Below are 22,452 nucleotides of genomic sequence, written 5' to 3'. Positions count from 1 at the left end.
TGTGAGGTGATTGTTACTATGCCCCATTTACAAATGCGGACACTGAAGCACAGAGAGGTTAAGTGACTTGCCCAAGATCACATGTTGGTATCTGGCAGAACTGGAACCTACTCCAGTTGTAGCTGATCCCTGACCTCAGTCTCTATTCCAGACGGCCTCCTTCTGGATTCCCGAATTGCACCCCTCATCTTCCCAGAGAGGGCAAGAAACGTGCTCAAGGTCTCAGAGCTCAATATATTTAGAGCTGGGTCTAGAGCTGTATTGCCCAATATAGTAGCCACGAGCCACATGCGACCACTTAAATTAATTACAATTTTAAAAAATTAAGAATTTGGTTCCACTGTTGCACTAACCACAGTTAAAGTGCTGAACAGCCACATGTGGCTAGTGCCTGCCATTTTGGACAGCACAGAAACAGAACATTCCATCGCAGAAATTTCTATCGGACAGCACTGGTCTTGAATTTGGTCTCTTGACCCTCAACCTAGCATTTTCCTACTGTCAGAGGCTATTAGAAATTAGATTTGCCTGATTACCAAAGTGAATGGAAAGGGAGATGGAAACAGGGCAGCTGAAGTTGTGCAAGGGAGAGAGCAAGCTCAGAAAGGCTTGTAAGAGGGAAGCTTAAGTCGACATCTTGTACAGAATAAAAGACACGAGAGCCATTGGCTTGGGACCCACCTTGCTGGCAAGGAACCCGCCCGTATGTCTGGTTACAGGGACCCTCTGCTAGCTACAACAATTCCCATTGCCTTGTTGAAGTCTGCAGTTTCTCTAACGGGGGCGGGGCCTTCTATCCAGTGGAGAGAGATCCAGCTGAACGGCCAGTTCCCTGGGAGACAGAACTCAGTGGCTGAAGCTCCTGCTCGCTTTCCTGGGACAGGAAGGAGACTGAAAGCAGGGGGCATTCTGCAGCCAGCCAGGGCAAGCCCTGGACCCAACAAGTCTGGTGGGCCCTGGACTTGGGGATGCCATGCTGTGGGTACCGGGCAGTGACTCAGGGTGGAGTCGGGGCTGCAGACAGTGGACAAGGTGTCAATGGCACCCGCAGCTGCCAGAGCAGATCAGAAGACCTAAACCGCACTCCGGCTGCAAAACCAGCCTGGGGGAAGCGTGCTGAGCTGCCCGGCCACACAATGCTCCCCGAGGACTCTTTTATGCCTGCAAGATGCTCAAACGCAACAAAGCTGGATTTCCCTGGTGAGAAATTGTGGAGGGAGAGAAGAGAAAGAACCTTGTGGACCTGCCTGCCGTGGAGAAAACCACGGGGGCTAAGGCCGGAGGAGCCCCTTAACCCTTAACCCTGTAATATAATGGTCTCCCTCCTTCCCTTCCTTCCTTCCTTCCTTCACAATTGACTGTTCCAAAAGCCTACTGAAGGTGGGAGAAAAGAAGAGGATTAGACAGAAGACATGGATTAAATTCCCATCCCGTCTCTTATCAGCTGAGGGGGCTTTAGAAACCCATTAACCCTCTGAGCTTCATCTTCCTATCCGTAAAAGGTGGGTGATTTTACCACCTACTCCAACTCTGTAAGGCTCAAATCATCCTAATGATACTGACAATGATGACTGTCATTTAGTGAGAACTTTCTGACGATGTAGCTCATCATGTATAGTAGGGTACACATTCAGCACTCAATAAAAACCTCTTGGATGTTGAATTTACCATGTAAATATTTTACGTAACAGTTATTTTATTTACGTAACAGTAATAGCAGTAATAATGATAATAATAAACTATTATGGAGTAAGTGCTTTACTACTGTACTGAGCCTGTAGCACGCATGTTACTCAATTCTCCCAATGACCTGAGAGGTAAGTACTATTATTATCTCCATTTAAGACATAAGCACTGAGACATGGAGAAGTCGTTCGTTTAAGGACACAGCCAACAGGGTAGGACATAAAAAGGGGGGGGCAGGGTTTAAATGCAGGTCTGTCTGAATTTAAAATCTATCGCCTCTCGAATTATATAAGTACTTTGTAGACAACAAAGGACTGTACAAATTAGATTTTCCATATCATTGCTGTGTTAGGATTAATGGTGACGGTGACTCGGCACAAGGGGAGAAGGCCTTTCTGCAGTCGAGCTCTCTGTCAATGGAAGGAACCGCCCTGAGAGGGTATGAGCTCCCTTCACTGTCATCCGAGGGTGGACCCCCACTGGACTGGGGGTCGACTGGGGGTCTGAGGCATGGTCCCCAGATGGGAGGCTGGGTCAGCACCGCGAATCCCAAATGAGGTGGAACATCAGAATCAACTGGGGAGCTAGTGAAGAAGTAGATTTCCAGGTTCCAGCTGAGGTTTTTAATTGAGTCGCTCAGGATCCTGGTTGCAGATGGAAGAGCATGGGCAGAGCAGGTGAAGAATCACTGGGCTAGTGAAATGCTGAGTAGCCTCTGTACTCAGCATTGCTGGATGCTAGAAGCCATGGGAGCCACCAAAGGAACCCAGGATGTGCCCTCAAGAAGCGTGTGATCGCTTACTAACCACAAAAACTTGCTCTGTGCCAAGCATTACACCCACGGCCCCACAGACTCCTTCTCCCAGGCCACCCCTTCCCCGGGTTCCCTGTGTCCTCTTTCCCTTTTCCAGCTTTAGCGTCCCCTCCTCCAGGAAGCCTCTCCTGACTCCCAGAACTAGGGACCCCTCTTTGGGCTTCTCCAATGACGAGATTTTCACTTGTGGACATGTGTGTCCGTGTCCACCCCTGCTACCCCAGGCTGTGATGGGGCTGGTGGTGGCTCGCTCAGGACCGAGGCCCAGTGTAGACGGTCACCAAGCATTTGCAGAGAGGGACGTGCTCTGCTCCACAAAGGATGGGCAGAGGAGACAGCGAGGAAAGCAACCGCTGCAGGAAGGAAGTAATCCAGGTCACCAGGTTCGGAGGAAACAGGACCTACAAATTCTCCCTGCCACTGTTCAGAAGCAGCCGGGTCTATTTATAGTTCGCAAGCCTTCTGCTTCTTGCATTTAAATGCCGGGCTAGGCATGGAATAAAATCCTGGGTAGGTCTGTCAGTTTTTTAATTTATTTTATTTTATTTTTTTTTACAAGAACAGGAGCGGAAAGCAGGGGGAAAAAATGAACCGTGGCTATTCGAGTGAGCTCCCTGGTGCTGTCCCTGGTCCTGCCTTGGCAAGTCTGATGCAGTTCTAGACCTGATCCTAGAAATCAGTGTCCCTGTAGAGACCAGCCCGTGAAGGTCCTTTTAAGGTGATTCTTAAATAGTGGCTTTGGTTTACAAAACAGTATCACAGTGTGACCCTGCCTTGGTTTAAACACGCATTCCTGCACACATGCATTGTACACACACATACAGACACACACAACTGGAGAGAAACAGCCCCAGTGGTTAAACATTCTGCTCTTGGATTATATAGAATTGGAGTCATTTTAATTTTCTTTCTGTGTGCTTTCTCTGCATTTTCCCGAAGTTTGGGTACACAGAGCATAGCCTGAGGAGGTTAGGCTCAAGGAAACTGGCTCTGCCATTTGCTGTGTGGGCGACCTTGGGAGAGGTCCTTCATTTCTTCATCTGTGAAATGGGAACAGCAACAACAGGACCCCCCCCTCAGAGGCTCACTCTGAGGACTGTCCAAGGTAACACGCATGAAATCTGATCACAGCACCGGAAACGTGGCGTATGCTCAGAAAACGCAAGCTAGAATAACTGTACAAGCGTTTGAAACTTGTGAAAGCACAAGATTGTTTTAAGAAACTAAAATGATAAGGAGTGACTCTCCCACTCTCCCGGCTCGTGAAGGGACTAGAATACAGCCTGGGAGGGCTCAGAGGCCTGAGTTCCAAACCCAACCCGGCCAGAAATGCACCAGAGGACCCTTCACTCCCCTTGCAATCTTGCCTTTCCGACTCTGAAAAGGATGGTGCTGGTGGGTAGACTGGTAAGTACCACTCATCTCAGCAGATGCCTGAAGAGGATGACACAGCTCTGGTCTTCAAGAAGGGCCAGATCCTGGACACAGCTCCAGAGTCTTTCCCAACCTGCCACCCCCCTTTCCTGACCCCATCTCCTCCCCACACCCATCTGTTGTTTTTTTTTTTTTTTATTGGAGGATAGTTGATTTACAATGTTGTGTTACGTTTCAGGTGTACAGCAAAGTGAATCAGTTATACATACACATATATGCACTCTTTTTTAGATTCTTTTCCCATACAGGCCATTACTACAGAGTATTGAGTAGAGTTCCCTATGCTACGCAGTAGGTCCTTATTAGTTATCTATTTTATATGTAGTAGTATGTATATGTCAATCCCAATCTTCCAATTTATCCCTCCCCCCCTTACCCCCTGGTAACCATAAATTTGTTTTCTACATCTGTAACTCTTATTTCTGTTTTGTAGACCCACACCCATCTCTTAATGCACCTACCCACAAGGCATCAATAAACCTCAGGACACTCCTCCTTGACCACACAGAACGCCCAGTGGCCTGAAGCACCTCCCTCCCCCACTCCACTCCAGCCTCGTAAACAGCTTCTCACCCTTCAAGGCTGTACTCAGCACCCCCGGCTCAATGGGGTCACCCAGTTATCTGCTCTACTTGTCTCTCCTCCTTGGCTGCGGGAGGCCCCCATCTTACTCTGCACCTACCTCAGCATCCAGCTCATTGGAGTAGGGGGTCAGTAAATACGCTGACTGCATAAGTAACACTTTAAAATGAGAAAGGGCAGTGCAGAGCAGTGGTCAGGCCCATAGATTCATGGGCTCAGGCAGACCTGCATTTGACCTTACTGTTGAATGACCCTGAGCCAAAGACGAGCGTCTCTTCTCTGAGCCTCAGTTTCCTAATGTGTGCAATGGGCATGACAGTTGTACCCCCTTCGTATTCTGACGTTTTGATAGGATAATCCAGATAAAGTGCTCAGAGTACCCGGCATGTGAGAAACACAAAATAAACATTTGCTGTCATGATAAGGATGATTACTGAAAATGTAAAATGACTTTTATGATTATCTTGGGACCCCAGAGTGTCAGCACTTTCCCTGGCGGTCTTGCTCAGGGCCCCTCTCTGGTTCAGGTCCAGGGGACCCTGTGAACTACTGGACAGGTTGCTACCTGCACAAAGGTGCCCAACTGAGGTGGGTGGAAACATAGCCTGTTTTCACTGGCCAGGCGGTACACCCCACGGGCCTTTTTCTAATTCATCCTTTTACGGGAGGTACCATTTAAATTCAATCACCTGGGGTGGGGGTGAGACTAGCACAAACATGCCATACGAGCCATGTGTGTGCACCGGAGCCCACATGTGGGACCACGAGGGGAAGAGCCATCCCTGGGCGGCTCTCACTCTCAAAGGATGATGCAAAGTCCCCACCCAACAGTGGAGGGCCCAGGGCAAAAGTACAATGGAGGCCGTCATACTTATTCTAAATGTTTAAAAGTTATAAATCAGGCTCTTACATAAAACATGTTCTATCCTTTCATTCTGACAAATATGCCTTCATAATGACCTTGAAGGCCAGGACAGGTTCAAATTTAGAATCCTCTGAGTTCCATGGCTGAATATGGAGAGAGGAGCTGAATACAGGCCCTCTACTGTAGCCCATCCCTTCCCTTCCTCCCCACCCCCGCATATCCAGGGGCCCACTCTGTACATGTGTGTTCTGTTCTCACCTCCACAAACAGCTACTTTGGGGCCATGTATCAGGACACCTGTGATGGAGGAGGGGCCTAGAGAAGGGGTCTGGACAGACCCCAGATGCTGACTCAGGGCCATTTGGACGGGGAATTCCAGGGTCCCACGTACCAGGAACATGGCCTAGAAAGGGGGGTCCAGGTGGGCATGTCCCCATTGCCCCATAGACTCCTCACCCAGTGAGGAGGGCTGGAGATCAGCCCAGTAGTGCTGGTGACCCCGGATCAGGGCCCTTCTTGCTAAGTGTAAAGGCAGGAATGACACAGCCCATGGTTCCACCGGCAGCCGGGTCTACCGCCCACCAAATGGGTCATGAGAAAACTCATCACAGCCTGACACGGGGCAATCCTCCTAAAGACTGCGGTCTAATTTTTTACCAAACCCTTTCGCAAATCAACAGATTCTGGACTTCCCTGGCGGTCCAGTAGTTAAGACTCCACGCTTCCACTGCAGGGGGCACAGGTTCGATCCGTGTTCGGGGAACTAAAATCCCGCATGCTGCACGACGCGGCCAAAAACGATAAAAAAGAAAAAACCTGCAAATCAACAGACTTGCGGGTGAGGCGGGCATGCGGCTTCTCCCACCTTTCTTCCCTAGCAAGGCCCAGATTTAGGGGTTTAAATATCTTGGGAGGCCCAGGGCATCTGCAGGCCCAGTCCTACTTTGAGCCTTTTCTGGGGCTGGAGACATACAGACCCCACTCTCAATTCTTGCCAGGGTTGGGCTGCAGACAAACCTTCAAACCCAACCTTTAACTAAAGAGTGGTTTTATTATTTTTTTACTTTAATTTTTTTTAAAGGATGTAGACATTCACCTCTGGAGAGAAATTATGGGTTTCAAGAGTTCCTGACAAAGAGCTTCATTCCAGAAATGTAAAGCCACCATTTTAAATTTGGTTCTTATTCACTACTGGGAAATATTAGAATGAAGATTACAAATTTAATAATGTAACATGACAGGAACTGGCCCGGCCTCATCTCCAGGAGAGTAATTTGTTCCTGCCTTCAAACTGGCACTTCCCGGCCTCGCCGCACCACCAGACCAGCCTGGTGACACACTCCTGACTTCCGTGTCTTGTGCTCTAGCCCACACAGCCAGCCTAGACAGCAAAACACCATCACTGCCAGGGTCTGAGGAGTCAACGCTGGGATGGTCCGACCCATTTGGGAAGAGTCACTATAACAAAGGGAGCCATCCCTGGGCCTCCTGGCCCCATTCTTCTCATCCACAACCAGAGAGGTCTTTGTAAACCCCAGATCTGAGGCTGTCACTTCCCTGCTAAAAACCCAACAGGGTTCAACTCAACTGTCCTTAAGCTCAGATCCAAGATTCCTGACGTTAAAGACCTAGTATGACCCAGTCCTGCTGCTTCACTAACCACACGTGCCTTCAAAACACCATGTGCCTTTCCTACCCCAGGGCCTTTGCACAGCTGCTAACAATAACAAGAACTAATATCTATAGAGCACTAACTGTGTGCCAGGCACTGTGCTAAGGGCTTGACAGGTGTCTTCTTATTGATTATCATCCTGACCCTGGGAGGCAGGCAGTAGAGCCAAGTGGGTAAGCTCAGACTCTGGAGTCAGACATCTGGGTTTCAATCCTACTTCTGTCTCTTACTGTGTGATCTTGAGCAATGTACTTAACCTCTCCATGCCTGTTTCCCCATCTATAAAACAGGGATAGTGACAGTACCTGCCCCACGGAGTAGTTTTGAAGCTCTGATGAGTTAAGGGAGGTGAAGTGTCAGAATGTGATGGGTACCATGTGTTAACCATCCCTGTCCTCATCTTACAGAGAGAGACAGAAGCAGGAGTGATTAAACAACGTGGTCAAGGTCACACAACTACCAGTGGGAGTGTGGTCTCCGGATGCTGAAGACTTCAATTTTTGCCATGACTCGTCCATTGTAGAAAATTTGGAAAATACCAAAGAAGTGCAAACTAGAAAACAAAAACTACCCATAATTCTGCCCCGCAGAAGTAATTATGGTCAATATTTCCATCCGTGTGCATGCGTGTATGTGTGTGTGTGCGAGAGAGAGAATGAGAGAGAGAGAGAGAGAGGAAGAAGAGAAACAGATGAGGGGAGGGGGAGACAGCCACAAAGACTGAGAGAATCCAAGATTTGCACCCCACAACTCCCATAATTGACCCCAAATCCATGCTCTCAGAGTCATGGCATCCTGTCTCACTCCGCCACTCCCCCGCCTTCATTTGGCCAACTCCACTCATCCCTTAAGTCTCAGCTTTGCTGTCTCCTCCCCTCCTCTCCCCCAGGTCAGTTCTTACAGCTCCAGCCTCCCTCGGCACCCTGCACTTGACTTGTGTGGCACTAAGCACAGTAATGATCAAATTATTAGCTGTTCCTTTGGGTTGTCGAATGTCTAACCCCCTCCCACCAGACCATAAACTCCATGAGGGCAAAGACTGGGCTTGTCTCGGGTCATCAGCAGCTACTGGAGAAGAAAAGGAGAGAGGGAGGGGAGAAGGGGGAGGGAGAGAGGCTGGGAAGGTTTGAGGTTCAGCTCTGCCTTTCCCAAATCAGTGCTCCCCTGGGTGGGATGCAGCAGAGAATCACACAGTCCCTGACCTGGAGGGGCTCTCAGTGTGGCAATGAAAAGTGATGTCAGCCAGACTTTGCAACTGCTGGAGAGAGAAGAGAAGCTCAGAGTGCCATGTGAATGCCCAGGAGGAACAATCAACTCCACTGGAGAGAAGAGAGGTGTGCTTCCTGGAGGAAGTGGCATCGGAGCCCTGAGGGGGAAGGTGGGGGCATCCCAGAAGACGAAATTGCCCAAGCAGAGGTACGGGAGGCAGAAAATTCTCGAACAAGCCTGCAAAGACTGGAGGAGCCGGTTTTTGCCTGGAAGTAACAACTGGCTGAAAAGGCTAGAAATGCGAAGTTAGATCATCTGGCCCTACCCCAAACTCATTTTCTTGTTCATCCTGTCACTTTCTCTCAGGTACGCTCTCCACACACAGTCAGGCCTCTGAGGTGGCAAGAGCCATCCCCTGTCCCATATCCCTTTAGCATTTCAGTGACCGCTGGCCTGACCTCCTGCGGCCAGCGCCTGTTTCTCTTGGCCAAGGGCAACAGACAACCCCCTGCCCCCACTCCGTCCCCATCCCCAACCTTGGCCTTCAACCAGTGACTGATGGGAGTTGGTGTATAAGCACCCCAGCTCCCTCACTCCTGGGTGGGATAACGGAGGTACATGTTCTACTCCGGGGGTCTGCAAACTAGGGCCCATGGGCTAAATCCAGCTCACTGCCTATTTTTGTAAATAAAGTTTTGTTAGAACACAGCGCCACCCATCCACTTATATATTGTCTGTGGCTGCCCTCCAACTGTGTAATCCAGCAGTTGGGAAAGTGACCTTATGACCCGTAAAGACTAAAACATCCAGGGTCTGGCCCTTTACAGAAGTTTGCCAAGCCCTGTTCTACAGTTTCCCAGAGCTCCCAGGAAGACTCAACGCGGTTGCCCTCAGTCCGGGGTAACTTGGCTGATAACACACTGTTTCCCCAAATGATTTTCTCATTCCCCTCCTGGAGTTTCATCCATCACCTTCGGGAACCATATGAACCACATACAACTGCTATTTGACTGTTTTGACTCCTAAAAATGTCAGTTTCCTGTGGTTCAACCTAATACTTGTACTCAAATCCTTGTTTCGTGGGGAGCCCAAGCTAGGACAGGAAGACAAGCGTCACTGTGCCCATTTCACAGATGGGCCCTGATCTGACACGGTTCCCGTGCACACACTACAGAGGTCAGTTCTGGGGTTTTTTTTGTTTTGTTGTTGTTGTTGTTGTTGTTTGCCACGCCATGCGGCTTGCAGGATCTTAGTTCCCTGACCAGGTATGGAACCCGGGGCCCTGGCAGTGGAAGCACGGAGTCCTGACCACTGGACCGCCAGGGAAGTCCCTCAGGTCTGGTTTTGGACTCCCCACCCCAACCCAGTCAAAGCCTTGCCAGGTCCTTGCTATATGCAGTATCATTAGCACACCTGCCAGGCTACCCGAGGCTTACAGCTGTGGACTTGTTCACCTAAAGAAGAAAGCAAGGCTTGAAGAGACCTGCCCAGGGTTACTCAGCTGACAAATGGGCAGAAATGGGGCCTCAAATCCAGGTTTTCTTATGACAAATTCAGGGCTCATTCCATGACAAAGCAGCTACCCCTTAACTTTTCACCTCAAGGAGCCTGTCAGTCAGGGCCTCTGCCCACCTCTCTGGAAACAAAGCCGATTTTCCATGAGGATCAGGTGAGCTCAAATAGGCAAACACCTGTCAGGCCCAAAGGTCTTTATGTTTGCAAGGTACAAAACAGAAAACCAAGATAGACACCTTTCAAAGGTACCTAGGAGACTTCCCTGGTGGCGCAGTGGTTAAGAATCCACCTGCCAATGCAGGGGACACAGGTTCGAGCCCTGGTCCGGGAAGATCCCACATGCCGCGGAGCAACTAAGCCCGTGCGCCACAACTACTGAGCCTGTGCTCTAGAGCCCGTGCTCCGCAACGAGAAGCCACCGCAACGAGAAGTAGCCTCCCGCAACGAAGAGTAGCCCCCGCTCGCCGCAACTAGCGAAAGCCCACGTGCAGCAACAAAGACCCAACGCAGCCAAAAATAAATTAATTAAAAAAATAAAAAATAAAAAAAGAGGTACCTGGAAAGAAACCCACCAGGAAGCACAAAATACACACATATATTCATGAAAAGATTAAATGCAGCACAGAATGCTGGGAAGACCACAAGTGTTGGAGGCAGGCCCGGGTTTGCAGCTCTGTCCTACCTTTCACCAACTTGACCTTGGCCAAGCCAGGAGTCCATCTGGACACTCGAGTCCTCCAGCCCCACCTAACATAATGACCACGCACACCTTGTGGGACCATGGAGAGGGTGACCTGTAATAGGGGTGGGCACTACCCAGCACAGAGCTGGCCACACCTGCTCTCCTCACTCTGTCACCAGAAGTTCCCAGACAGCAGGTGGGTGGACCCAACCCAGCCAGAGCCCCTTTACCGAGCAGGACACCCATCCCACAGCTGCTGCGAGTTTCTGCAATTCCAGCTCACAGCTGCCCCTTCTTTGGAGAGCTGCTCTTAGCTGATGGGAGCTGCCTTGCCCCAAAAGTTATGTCTCCGCTCCCCCGCCGCCCCGGGGGGACTGTCCACAGCCCATGACTGACTGATACCGGAGTCCAGAAGGCCAGTCAACTCTGTGACGCCATCCGCCCTCTAGAGCTTCCCATGCATCAGGCTGAGGCTAGCCCGTGGCTGAGTGCCCATCGTTAGCTGCTTCTTTTCCTGCCCATCCTGCATCCCGGTCTCACCTGACAGCACTGCATAGCATATCACCTGCACAAGAATCCAAGTCTCAAACTAAGACAGTGGGAACAGGAGAGAATTCTCCCATCTTCTATATTCTTTTCAAGTTGAAGACCGCTGGGAGGAGTCTAAGAATACTACACATGTTAATTTCTCCCTCCCTCTTAGCACCCACCCGATTCCCATCAGGGCCAGGCTTCCCAGTTTGGGGGTCCCTCTCCCAGGACCCAACATACCCAACAGAAGCTAGACAGAAGTGGCTGCAGCTTCCAGGGACCAGATGGTTCGGGGGTGGGTTGGCCTGGGTCTGGGTGGGCCCCCAAGGCACCTGGTCCAGTCTTGGTGTTGGGCCCAGGCAGGTGAGAGATGTTTCTCCACATATGCTGAGGAACTAATTAATTTCCATTACAGGCCCCAATTAGTGACATATCCTCCCACACACTCCCAAGGCGACTCCAAGCAGCATTTCTCAGGGACACCAAGTACTGGAAATGCAGGGTATGGACTTGAAGCCTCAGGTGCCAATAGGGTGCAAAGTAGCCACTTGGGTCACCTGGGAGAGGAAGAGGCCCTGACTGCGAGTCCAGAAACATCAGTTCTGCTCCTGGTTTTACCAGAGACCTGCTGTGAGGCTTTGAGCAAACCATGAGATCCCTCTCTGGGCCTCCGCTAAAGATGCTAGAGGACTTCAGAGAGACTTCTGGCTTAAGGGCTCTGAGACAGTAATAGCTAATACTCTTAACACACTTCTACTGTATTGGGCTCTCTACAAAGCATGTCACAAATACTTACTCATTTAATCCTCCTGACACCTTCAAGGCAGGGAGGGGCTATTATGGGCCCATTTAGCAGTTGAGGAGACTGAGGCTCAGAGAAGTTAAGTCACTTGCTCAAGGTCACACAGCCAATGAGTGGCAAAGCCAGGATTCAAACCCAGGCCATCTAGCTGTGGAGTGTGTATCATAACCACCACTGTGCTATACTGCCTGGTATAATCTGACTACTCTTGAATCCTCACAGGACTGGGCACCACCATAAGTGCTTAATAAGAATTTGCTAACTGGAAAATAAAGAAAAAACTGGTAGCCTGAAAGACCGTACTGGTGGTTTGTGGGAGTGGGACTAGGTGGCTGAGGTGTGAGGGAGACTGATGTTTTCTTGGGTGTCCTTTGTGCTGTTTGGCTTTTCACCACATAACATGTTACTGTCAGTAACAGCAGCATAAAGGGTTGTGAGAGCTAGAAACGGTGTTTGTCCTGGGGAGGGGACAGGAGACCCAGAAGACGGAGGTACCTGGGGCCCTTTTAATTGGATATTTTTCATGCTTCTAAAATGTTGTACCAACTGCATATATTACTTAATCCAAATAATACTTATTCTTTTAAAAAGTATTCAATGACCAATTAGCCAAGGATCAGCTAGAAACTTTGGCAGGAGGGGATGCTCTGGGGATGAAAATGACCATAGAGGCAGAGGAGTGGGGGAGAAATCCAAAGGAGGAGATGGGGGCCTGGACAAGTGTCCCCTGTTTTCTGGGAGACTCTGGTTGTATCTAAACTAAGCCCACTAGACACCTCACTGTGTAAATGGGGATCCTGAGGCCCAAAAGACAAAGGGAAGCGACCGGATGCTGAGATTTTGGCGGCTGAATGGAGACCTCTTCTCCTGACTCCTAATGCAGCCTCTCAGGCCCCACTGGGCACAGAGTAAGCACCAGCTGTCCAGACCCGAGCCAGGAGTCCCAAACGCAGGCAATGCGCTCCCACCATCCCACACTTCCTGCACCCAGGAAGCCTACAATAGCAGGAAAGGCAGCACTGCCATGTCCTGGATGCCTTCTATGCCTCTCACATGCATTATCTCTAATTCTCACAGGGTAGAGTTATTCACTCTATTTTACAAAGCACGAGGCTGAGGCCCAGAATAGTTACGTATCATAATCAAGAGACACAGCTAGTAGGTGGCAGAGATTCAACCCAGGTTTGGGGGCCTCCAAAGTCTGTGCTCTTTTGCTATCCTGAGCCAACCCTCTTGGAGAAGTGTTTCTCATCAGTTGAGGATAAGTCCCACCGGGAATGTATCTGTAAATGCCTGTATCTTCAGACTCTGAGTTTTAAGGGACTGGATGGGAATCTTATCACATCATATGGTTTGTCCCCCACACCTCCAATCTAAGCAAAATCTCAACCTTCCCTAGAAAATTACCAGCGACCCCTTTCTTAGAATCATCTAAATAAACTGACTCAGTAAAGTCTCTTGGTAGCATTTCCCAGCATTTTGCCCCTTAACATTGATGGTCCCTTTGATTTACTTCTTCCCAGTAAAGACCTGTCCTCAAATGAACCTCCTGGTTTTAACACATAGTCCTGCCTTTCCCCAATGCAGGAAAGGGACCGCGTCCTGTTCCCCTCTGTAAAAGGTGCTAGACCTGAGCCCCTCAATATTCCACAATAGGATATTATGGTCTGATGTGTTATTCATGTCGACTCATCTATCATTAATACAGATGACTTCCAAAAGGATTGATGGGGTCCTTCACATTAAACCCAGTGCAAAGCAGGGCAGCAGCTGAGGCTCATTTGATCCGAGACCATGTGATGGAAACATAAGTGCCTGAAGACTAAACCCAGGTCCTGAATTTGGTACCCAATGTCCCCAGCATCTAAGACACAGGTAGCCAGGAGACATCCTAAGTTGAGAAGAACCCTTCATTTCTCTCCAGCTTTTTCTCTAACCCAGTGATTCTCAAAGTAGGCTCCCTGGACCAGTATCAGCATCACCTGGGAACTTGTTAGAAATGAGATTTTCAGGGGACCTCCCTGGTGGCGCAGTGGATAGGACTCCGTGCTCCCAACACAGGGGGCCCAGGTTCAATCCCTGGTCAGGAAACTAGATCCCACACGCATGCTGCAACTAAGAGTTCACATGCCACAACTAAGGAGGCCATGTGCTTGCAACTAAGGAGCCAGTGAGCCACAACTAAGACTTGGTGCAACCAAATAAATAAATAAATATTTGGGAAAAAAAAAGAAATGAGATTTTCAGGCCCCGCCCCAGATTGAATGAGAAACTCTGGGGTGAGGCCCAGCAATTTATGTTTTAACAAGCCCCCTCGATGATTCTGACCCGTTAAAACCAACAGTAACAACCACAATTGCAGCAGTAACCTCTAACTGAGCATCTACTACGTGCCCAGCATTAAACCCACGATCTCATTAGTCCTTATAACTGAGGAAATCTTAGTTCCACATGCCCGGCTCTGGGGTAGGTGTGTTTTGTGCATTATATCAATTGATCACTCACAATAACCCTTTGAAGAACTTGCTATTATTATGCCCCCCTTTTACAGATGAGGAAATTGAGCCCCGGAGAGTTGAAGCCACTTGCCCAAGGTCACACAATTTAGAAGCAGCAGAGGCAGGATAAAAATTCAGGTGTCTTGGATTCCAAAGCCACGTTCTTTCTGTCCCACCACGAAAGCTCCCCAGAGTTTCACAGCTACGTCACCCTGAGAAGCTATACAGCTGGGTTGGGTGAGAGTCGAGGAGGAGAGAGGGGCAGGCAGGGAGGGCAGAAAAAGCCCTTCCCAGACTCCACACTACCAGCTACAATGTGAAAGGAAGCCACGTGATGCACTTAAAGGCACAGCCACCTGTGTCTAAGGGACTAAAAAGACAGGGATTCGGGAGTTCTCGGCCTCTCTCTGTCTTTACCCAGCTGGGGGTCCTTTCCATTCCCAATCTGAACTTCAGTTTCCCCACCTGATACTCCTTATCATTGTCTACCAGGCTGAGTGATCTGCCCCCAGCTTACTTCTCTGACCTCGTTTCCCCTCATGCAGTCTAACCACGCTGGTCTGCTTTCTCTTCCCTAAACACCCAATCTCACGCTGACCTCAGGGCCTTTGCACCAGCTGTTGCCTCTGCCTAGATCCCTCTATCCCCTCATATTCCCATTACTGGCTCTGTCATTTAGGTCACAACTCAAATGTCACCTCCTCAGTGAGCCTTTCCTGACTATCTTACTTAATGTTATCTCCTATCCCATCAACCTGTCTTATTTTCATTTCACTTAACACAATCTGAAATTATTGTTTAATTGCTTTCCTGCTTATTGTCTGTCTCCTCCACCTCAGAACATAACTCCGTGAGTGCAGAAACTGTGTCTGCCTTGTTCCCCCGACATAGCCCCAGCACCTAGAATGCTGTTTGGCACTGAGCAGCTAATTAAATATTAGCTGAATGAATAATACCAAAGAAGAAAACCTAGACTCAAAGGCCAGAGCCCTGGATCCTTAACACGTGACCTTGGCAAGCTGCTTTGCCTCCCTGAGCCTCAGTCTCCCTCCCTGCCTAATGAGGAGAGTGGACTAGATGCTCTCCAAGGGGCCTTCCAAGACTGCTAGTCTTGGAAAGCCAGGCCTGGAACCTGCCCAGCTGGTCCATTCAGAAGAGGCAGCTGGCCAGGGTCCCTGCAGCAGCTGCCCCCTCCCCACCCCCACCCGCGTCCCTGCCCAGCCATGCAGTCATCTCACTCCCCCGTCGCAGAAACTGTTAATGAAGTGCGCACTGCTAAATGCAGTTACAATTACGGGGGCTAAGAATAAGGCGCTGACATCAGCCTTGTCAGTTTCCGAGTGAATCAGAAGGGGAGGGGGGAGGAAGGAGAAAAGGGGAGGGGGGATGGCTCTCTGGAGCTGTCAAGTGGAAATAGCACAGCGTTAAATATAATCCAGCATTGGCCTACATCGGTCTGGAGAGGCAGGTGATGGCTCAGCCCCCAGGGCCAGGGCAGACAACTGGATTCTTCCAAGGAGGCCAGGCAGCCCTCTGATGGGGATCATCCTGAACTGATGGCCAGGAAGGCGCTCCAGTGGGCTGGGGTGGAATGCAGTGGGACGGCAGACCCTGGAGGGATGCATCTGAATGTGAACAGGCCCTCACACCCTGGCCTTTGTCAGTGGCTGTTTTGACAGCCCAAGCACAGCCCCTGGGGCTTACACTGCCCGTTCCCACCAGGAATCTCATTTCAGGACAAGAGACAGAGGGTGGTCTCTGGAGTCAAACACGCCTGGGTTTGTATCACCACCATGAAACCCAAAAAAGTCACTAAACTACAGCAAGCTGCCTGGCTTTTCCTCATCTGCAAAATGGGTACATCGGCTACAGCTGCTACCCCTTTTGGCTGTTAAAAGATTCAGTAAGATTATGGAAAGCACTGAGCACAGCCAAGCAAGCCTCTTGATCATTTTATTTTTACAACCCCAAGAGATGCTCAGACAAGGATAATTAACCCCTTTTTCAAGATGGGGAAACTGAGACCCAGGACTTGCCTGAGGCCCTAGCACCAAAGTGGAGTCAAATCTAAGCCCCATGGAGTAAACTGGGTGGGAGAAGGAGAGAATTCCAGTCGGTCATTCCAGGGGACTGGGTGTGGGGTTGGGAATTGGAGCTCTGACAGTAAGACAGTGGGCTTGACCGGAAAACATCGTGGGGGGGGGGGGCGGTACACAGATTACAGTGGGGGAGATGTCTGCACCCTTCTGAGCACATCCTCCAAAACCGGTGCCTTTCCAACAATTCTTAAAAGAAATGCTGAAGCGATGGTTGTTAAGGCCACAATGAAGAGATGTCAGAAGAGGCAGAGGAAAAGAAAGCCCCTGAGATGGGAGAGAGGGTCAGCTGGCTTGCAGTCTGCTCTCCTCCGCACCTCCGCCCTGCCCTCACTCCGCCTTCAGTTAGTTAGAACAGGCTTGGCCTCTGGGATGGAGATGGGTGGGGAGGAAGGCAGAGCCTAGTTCTCAAAGGGAGACAAGGGGAATGGGCCCCTCCTTTCCCCTTCCCACCAAACAGAACCAGGTGGGCCTCTGGCAGCTGCAAAAGCCAAGGAAGCTGAAGCCATGAGTCTGGCAGCTTGGGGACAAGGAAGAGAGGGTGCCAGAGAAAGAGAGAATTTTAGGAAAGAGCTCGAACTGCATCAGAGCAGATCCATAGGCCAGTGATCTGTGTAATGGGGGAAGGGATGACTCCCCATCACCCAGTTTTTCTGAAATACTTCTTTCAGAGTAATTTAAGATAAAGTAGTTTGGGTCCACACTCTCACACACCCACAACTTGAATGATGTGAACAACTGGTTCGATTCCTTACTATGCCTCAGTTATCTAAAACTAGAAGAGTTCTGCCCAATTCCCAGCCCATAAAAGAGATTACAGTGCTTGGTGGTAAATTAGGGAAAGGGGCAGAGGGGGGACAGGAAGTGGCCTGCCCTAGGGACAAGGGTGGGAATGGAGGCTTCAAAGCCTCCACCTCACACCCTCAAGTGGCCCTGATCCTGAAGGGTATTTTAAAGCCTCCCCCCTCACCACTTCCCCTTATCCACCCAGCCCCAGCCCCCCTTTAGGGCTGAAGTACTCTGTTCCCACCATCTCAGGGGGAAGGGATGGGACAGCAGGACATTTTGTTTCCCAGAAAAAGCGCAGGTCAAATTTCAAGGACAAAACTTAGCACTTGGTCTGGGAAAGAAAACCTTGCCAAAAGGAGTAAATTGGGGAAGGGAGGGTGGATTCCAGTGAGGTCATTCCAGGTGCCTGGGGTGGGGGCAGGATTTGGAGCTCTCATTACCCCTGCTGAGATCTGTCTGGCAAGAGAGGAGTATCTCCACCCCACGAGCCAGGAGAAGTAACTCAGACAGCCCCCTCCATTTCCCCTCCGTCCAAAAACAAGGGGAGTGGGCTTTAGCACTAGTTTGTGGGACCCATCCACCAAGCCACCCCACCCACCAGATTTGGTCTGGGCGGAAGAAGGCAGTACCACGAAGGGCTTTCCAGCCCAGAAATGTGGCCCGAACTGCTAGGAGAGGGACCGGTAGCCGGCCCGTGTTGCCATGGCAACTTCCTCCTTGCGCTGGATCGAAGCATCCTATGGGCAAATCGGAGCTGGCTGCTCCAGCTTCTCCGCCCCTCTCCCGGGCGGGTGGGGGAGAACTGGACGCCAAAACCACTTGGTCAGACTCAGGGACACCATCCTCAATTCCAGACCCTGATATTAGCAACGCCCTTTGGCATTTGCTGGATACTGAAGACACTCTTGCTCCCCAGCTGTGCCCCAAGGCAGAGTGGCAGGGCTGGGACTGTAGATGTAATGAAAATTAACTGTTAAAGAGAACAGGGAAATGGGGAGCTAGGTGCTCCCCACCCTCTTGTTCCACATGCAAGTCCCCCAAATCCCATCTTTAAACCCCCTCCAAGAAGAAGGGCCCAACTCTGCCTTAATAGCTGTAACAGTGCAATAAAATTAGCTTATTAAAATCATAAAAGCTAACATTTTGAGAACCAGGCTACCCCCCCTCCTCAAACCCACAGATTCTTTTTTACAGTCATGCTCAGAAGTAAGTCTTACTTGGTAATAAGAAAGATAAGAGCTAACAGGTATTGAGAGCCTATCTAGTGCCAGGTACTGTACTAAGCCCTTTTCGTAGCACAAATAGCATAATAATCAACAGCATAGATGCCTGAGTCAGACTGCTTAAGTTCAAATCCTACCACCCTCATTTCCCGGCTCAGTGACCTTGAATGAATATTCTCTCTGTGCCTCAGTTTTCTCATCTGAAAATGGGGAATGTTAAATGTTAGTTTTATAGAATTGCTGTGAGGAAAGAAAACAATATTGAAAGTGCCTAGGAGGATACTTAGAGAAAGGTAATCATTTAAAAAATGTTGACCCTCTGTGGTCCATGCTATTATTTTCTTCCTCCAAGTCACCAGCAAACCAACAATATAGATGTGAAAAAGCAGATGTCACGTGTCTAACTCCTCCCTGCCCCACCCCTCCTCAATTATAAAGCCAGTACCAGCAAGGATGAGCCACGAAGACACAGACACAAAAAATGCCTCCCAAGAGCATGCCTCTCTAAAGCCTCAGCATGTTTGTGAAAAGGGGCAAAAGTAGTGTAAGTAATGGGTTCAGAGTGCACAATGGAAGATGCTCCTTGGGAGGAATTCTAGGAATCTGCAATGACCAGCATCCTGAACCGCAGGGTGGCTAGAAAGGGGTGGAAGGGGCAGCTTCCTTTGCTGACAAAATGTCCAAGGCTCCCAAGCCCAAGGCAGGAAAGTGCTCTGGCCCAGTTAAGGCTAATGAAAGTCTCCTCCTCATACAGTTTCTCAGGAAACCAGCTGAAGGGTGGCATGTAAGCCCTGAAGATGGCTCTGAGTCAATCTGGTTGATGAGAAAGGTGCATTGGACAGGAGTCAGAAGCAGCAACAAAGGGGAGGCACCCAGATGAGCTAGAGGCCCATCAGGGACACTTCTGAGTCATCGGGGACAGAGGGGCACGAAACTGGTGAGGGGAGGGAGCAAAGAAGAGAAAGGTAAAGCAAAGTCAATCCTGACAGCCCTGCAACTGGAGCAGTCTCTGTCCAGTATCTAAGAAATATTCAAACTGCTTTTCGAAATTAGTTCAGGGTGATGCCGTTCTAAAAGAATAAATCCAAGGGGCTTCTTTTTTTTTTTAGGAGAAAATTAATGACTTTGAGAAGAACAAGAGAAATTAAGCACCAAGACAACGTTCCCTACTTCCGATTTGCACCTGACACTCATTAGCTTTCCCGAAACGAAACTTCACTTCCTCCCTCCTCCTCCCAAACTCGAAGCATCCCTTAAGATGAGCAGACAGTGAGCATGAGATGCCCAAACCAAACTCTTGGCTGTCAGCCGGTCCCTGGGACCTCTTCACCTGGGAACCATTTTCTACACAGTGAGATTTGACTTTTTAAAAAATCCTCTTTCAGAGAGAGGGCTAGTGTTTTACTGGAAAGAGAACCAGAAACCTGATTTTTGTCTTGGCTGTGTGCCTGCCTCACTGGGTGACCTTGGGTTACACACACACACACACACACACACACACACACACACTGGGGCTTCAATCTCACACACATGCATACATTCACACAAATACACACACACACCAATTTGGGGGCGAAAAAGGGTTGGACAAGATGATTTCTAGGTGCTCCAAGTGAAAAACTTAAGAATTTGAAGAAACCCGCTGGGAAAAAAAAATAGGGACCTTTAATAATCTCTAATATTCCATGAAGTTATCTATTCTGACTTACATGAAACCAGAGCAAGTCACCAGCAACCAACAATAATAACCAAGGCATCTGAACCATGACATGGAGCATGACTTTGAAGAAAAACCCAGCTGGCCCTGCCACTGATGCACCTTGCCTCTTGAGACCCAAGTGGCCTGTTGGAACTTCAGGAGCGTCCTTGAACATCAAGTGAGGGGTGGGGGAGCCAGCTCACCGAGGCAGGTGGGGCTCCCTCCCCAAGTCCCCATGCTAGCCGGACTTCCTCGCCCAGATTTTGCTCCAGAGGAGGCCACTGGGTTAGGAGAGCCCCTCCACCGCTCCTCACCTTGCCTTGTCCAGAATAATAGTCCAACCTCCCTCAGCTGCATCACGGGGGAAGTTAAGCCTCTGAACCTCAGTTATTTTTTCTGTAAAATGGTGATTCTGTAAAATGGCTCTGCAGTAACCATCTTTACTCCATCCCCATCTCCAGGTCAACAGCAAGACCGGTCTGTCAGGGGTCAGCCTCACATAGCCCCATTCATTCACTCAGCCAACACTTTCTTCTGGAGAACCTTCTCCCTTTCTCCCCACCTGCCTCCTGCTCCAGCAGAAAGACATGAGCACCCATCACCCACTGTTCCATTCAAGGCTTATCAGATAACGGGCTGACCAGATAAGGGTCCCTGCAGGCAGAGAGTCTTAAGCAGGGCCCATGAACTCCCTAAAACTGTGGACAAAAATTTTTGGATGGTGCCTATGTGTATTTTTTGGAGAACTTGTCCATATTTTCATCAAGTTCTCAAAAGTGTCCATGAAACCATTTTGCTCCTCCCCACCACACACACCCCTTTCCCTTTCATCCCCTCATTGAATTAAAATACTCTCAGATTTTCAGCTTACAAAACACTTTTAACTTTACCTTTATGTCTGAGGTACTGTCATCCCATTTTACAGATCGGGATATGGAGGCTAGGGGTGGTATGACTTGCTCAAGGTCATGGCTAATACGGAGAGAAGTAAGACTGGAACCTCATTCCAACTCCCAATCTGGCACTCTTTGGGGAACTCTCACCCAAGCCCTCTAGGTACCCCACCTGTTGGTGGCTTCGCTTCCTCACCGCAGAACCAGATCTGAAGCCCTTCTGTTTCCTCTGCCTGGTCCCAGGGCCCCCAAGAGCTGTTTTCCCTACATTTCCCCGTCCCTTGGGCTCTGGCTGGGGTTGCGCGCAGGCCTGGGAGCCTGAGGTTCGGGCCGCTGTATGGTGGCCCGGTTCAGCCCACCTAGAAGGGCTACTCCAGGCACAAGAGCACCCGGGCTCAGGGGCACACTCCGGAGGGCGCGCAGGTGTAGAGTCGGTGCCGCCCTACGCCTCCCTCGGGGAACCGCCGGGAAGAACCGAGAGGAAAGGCCGTCACCCGACCGGTTCCCTCGCGGTCCGCCCCAGTCCTTAAAGGACTGGGGGAAGAGGAGAGACAAACAGGGGCGCTCAAGGCCTTGGGCGCAGGGCGGGGGTCTTGGGCAGGGAGTCTCTGGATGCAGCCAAGACAAAGATGGAGCGGTAAGGTTGCGCGCCACCTCCAATGGCGGGGGGCGCGTCGGAGCCCCGGGGGTGAGGTGGCCAAAGCCCCGGGGTTTGAGGAGTGGGCACATACAGGAAGCTCGGGGAGGGTGGCGGGTCGGATCCAGGGACAAGACCGGGAGCATTCAGTAGGCGCAGGTGAGTAGGGAGAGCTAAGTCCAGGCGACCCAAAGGGCCCACTTGCGGAAAAGGGGTGAATGCAGATGATCTAGGGGTCCCTGGGGGCGGCTGGAGGCGAGGAGACCCCACATCCTAGAGATCTGAGGTCCCGTGGGTGGGAAAGAAGACCCCGGGGGCGCATCCCCGAGCGTGCTTGGGATTGGGGGTGGGGAGGAAAGCGTGGCCACCTCTTAGGGCGCACCGGGTCGGGGAGGGGGCCTCGGGATCTGGCTCCCGGGACGCCCCCCGGGGATCGGGGGCGGGCCACGCGCTTACCCGCGTCCTCGTCGTCGAAGGAGTTCATGCACGGGAAGTAGATGGCGAGCGCCTCGAAGGAGGCGGACAGGCTGAGGCGGCTCTGCGAGCGCTCCATGCCCGCACCGGCGCCGGGCGCCTCGGCCGCGGCGGCGGCGGCCGGCTTGGGCAGCTTGGCCGCCCCATTCTTGACGCGGAGTACGGCGCGCGGCGTGGTGGCGGCGGCCCGAGGCCGGGCCGGGGCTCCGCGGCGGGGCTGGCGGGCGCGGCAGGGCCGGAGGGCGGGCCGGGAGCTGGCGGCCCGCGGACCCGAGGCGCGCTGTTCTCCCGGCGGCGGCTGTGACGGCGGTGGCGGCGGGGGCAGCGGTGTCGGCGGCAGCGGCGGCGGCG

At 50.8% G+C, this 22,452-nt stretch overlaps 1 protein-coding gene across 2 annotated transcripts in view; it reads right to left on the bottom strand.

Annotated features, from left to right (window-relative positions):
• Positions 1–22,180, bottom strand: part of RIMS4 (regulating synaptic membrane exocytosis 4) — a 60,782-nt gene extending 38,602 nt beyond the window's left edge. For both annotated transcript variants that reach the window (XM_059897044.1, XM_059897043.1), the window contains exon 1: positions 22,084–22,180. In XM_059897044.1, coding sequence (XP_059753027.1) covers positions 22,084–22,180 — 97 coding nt within the window. The remainder of the gene's footprint in view (positions 1–22,083) is intronic.
• Between the last annotated feature and the right edge of the window lie 272 nt (positions 22,181–22,452).

Source organism: Balaenoptera ricei, chromosome 15 (assembly GCF_028023285.1).
Source record: "Balaenoptera ricei isolate mBalRic1 chromosome 15, mBalRic1.hap2, whole genome shotgun sequence".
In the NCBI taxonomy this organism is placed as follows: Eukaryota; Metazoa; Chordata; class Mammalia; order Artiodactyla; family Balaenopteridae; genus Balaenoptera; species Balaenoptera ricei.
This window is presented reverse-complemented; position numbering and strand designations above follow the sequence as displayed.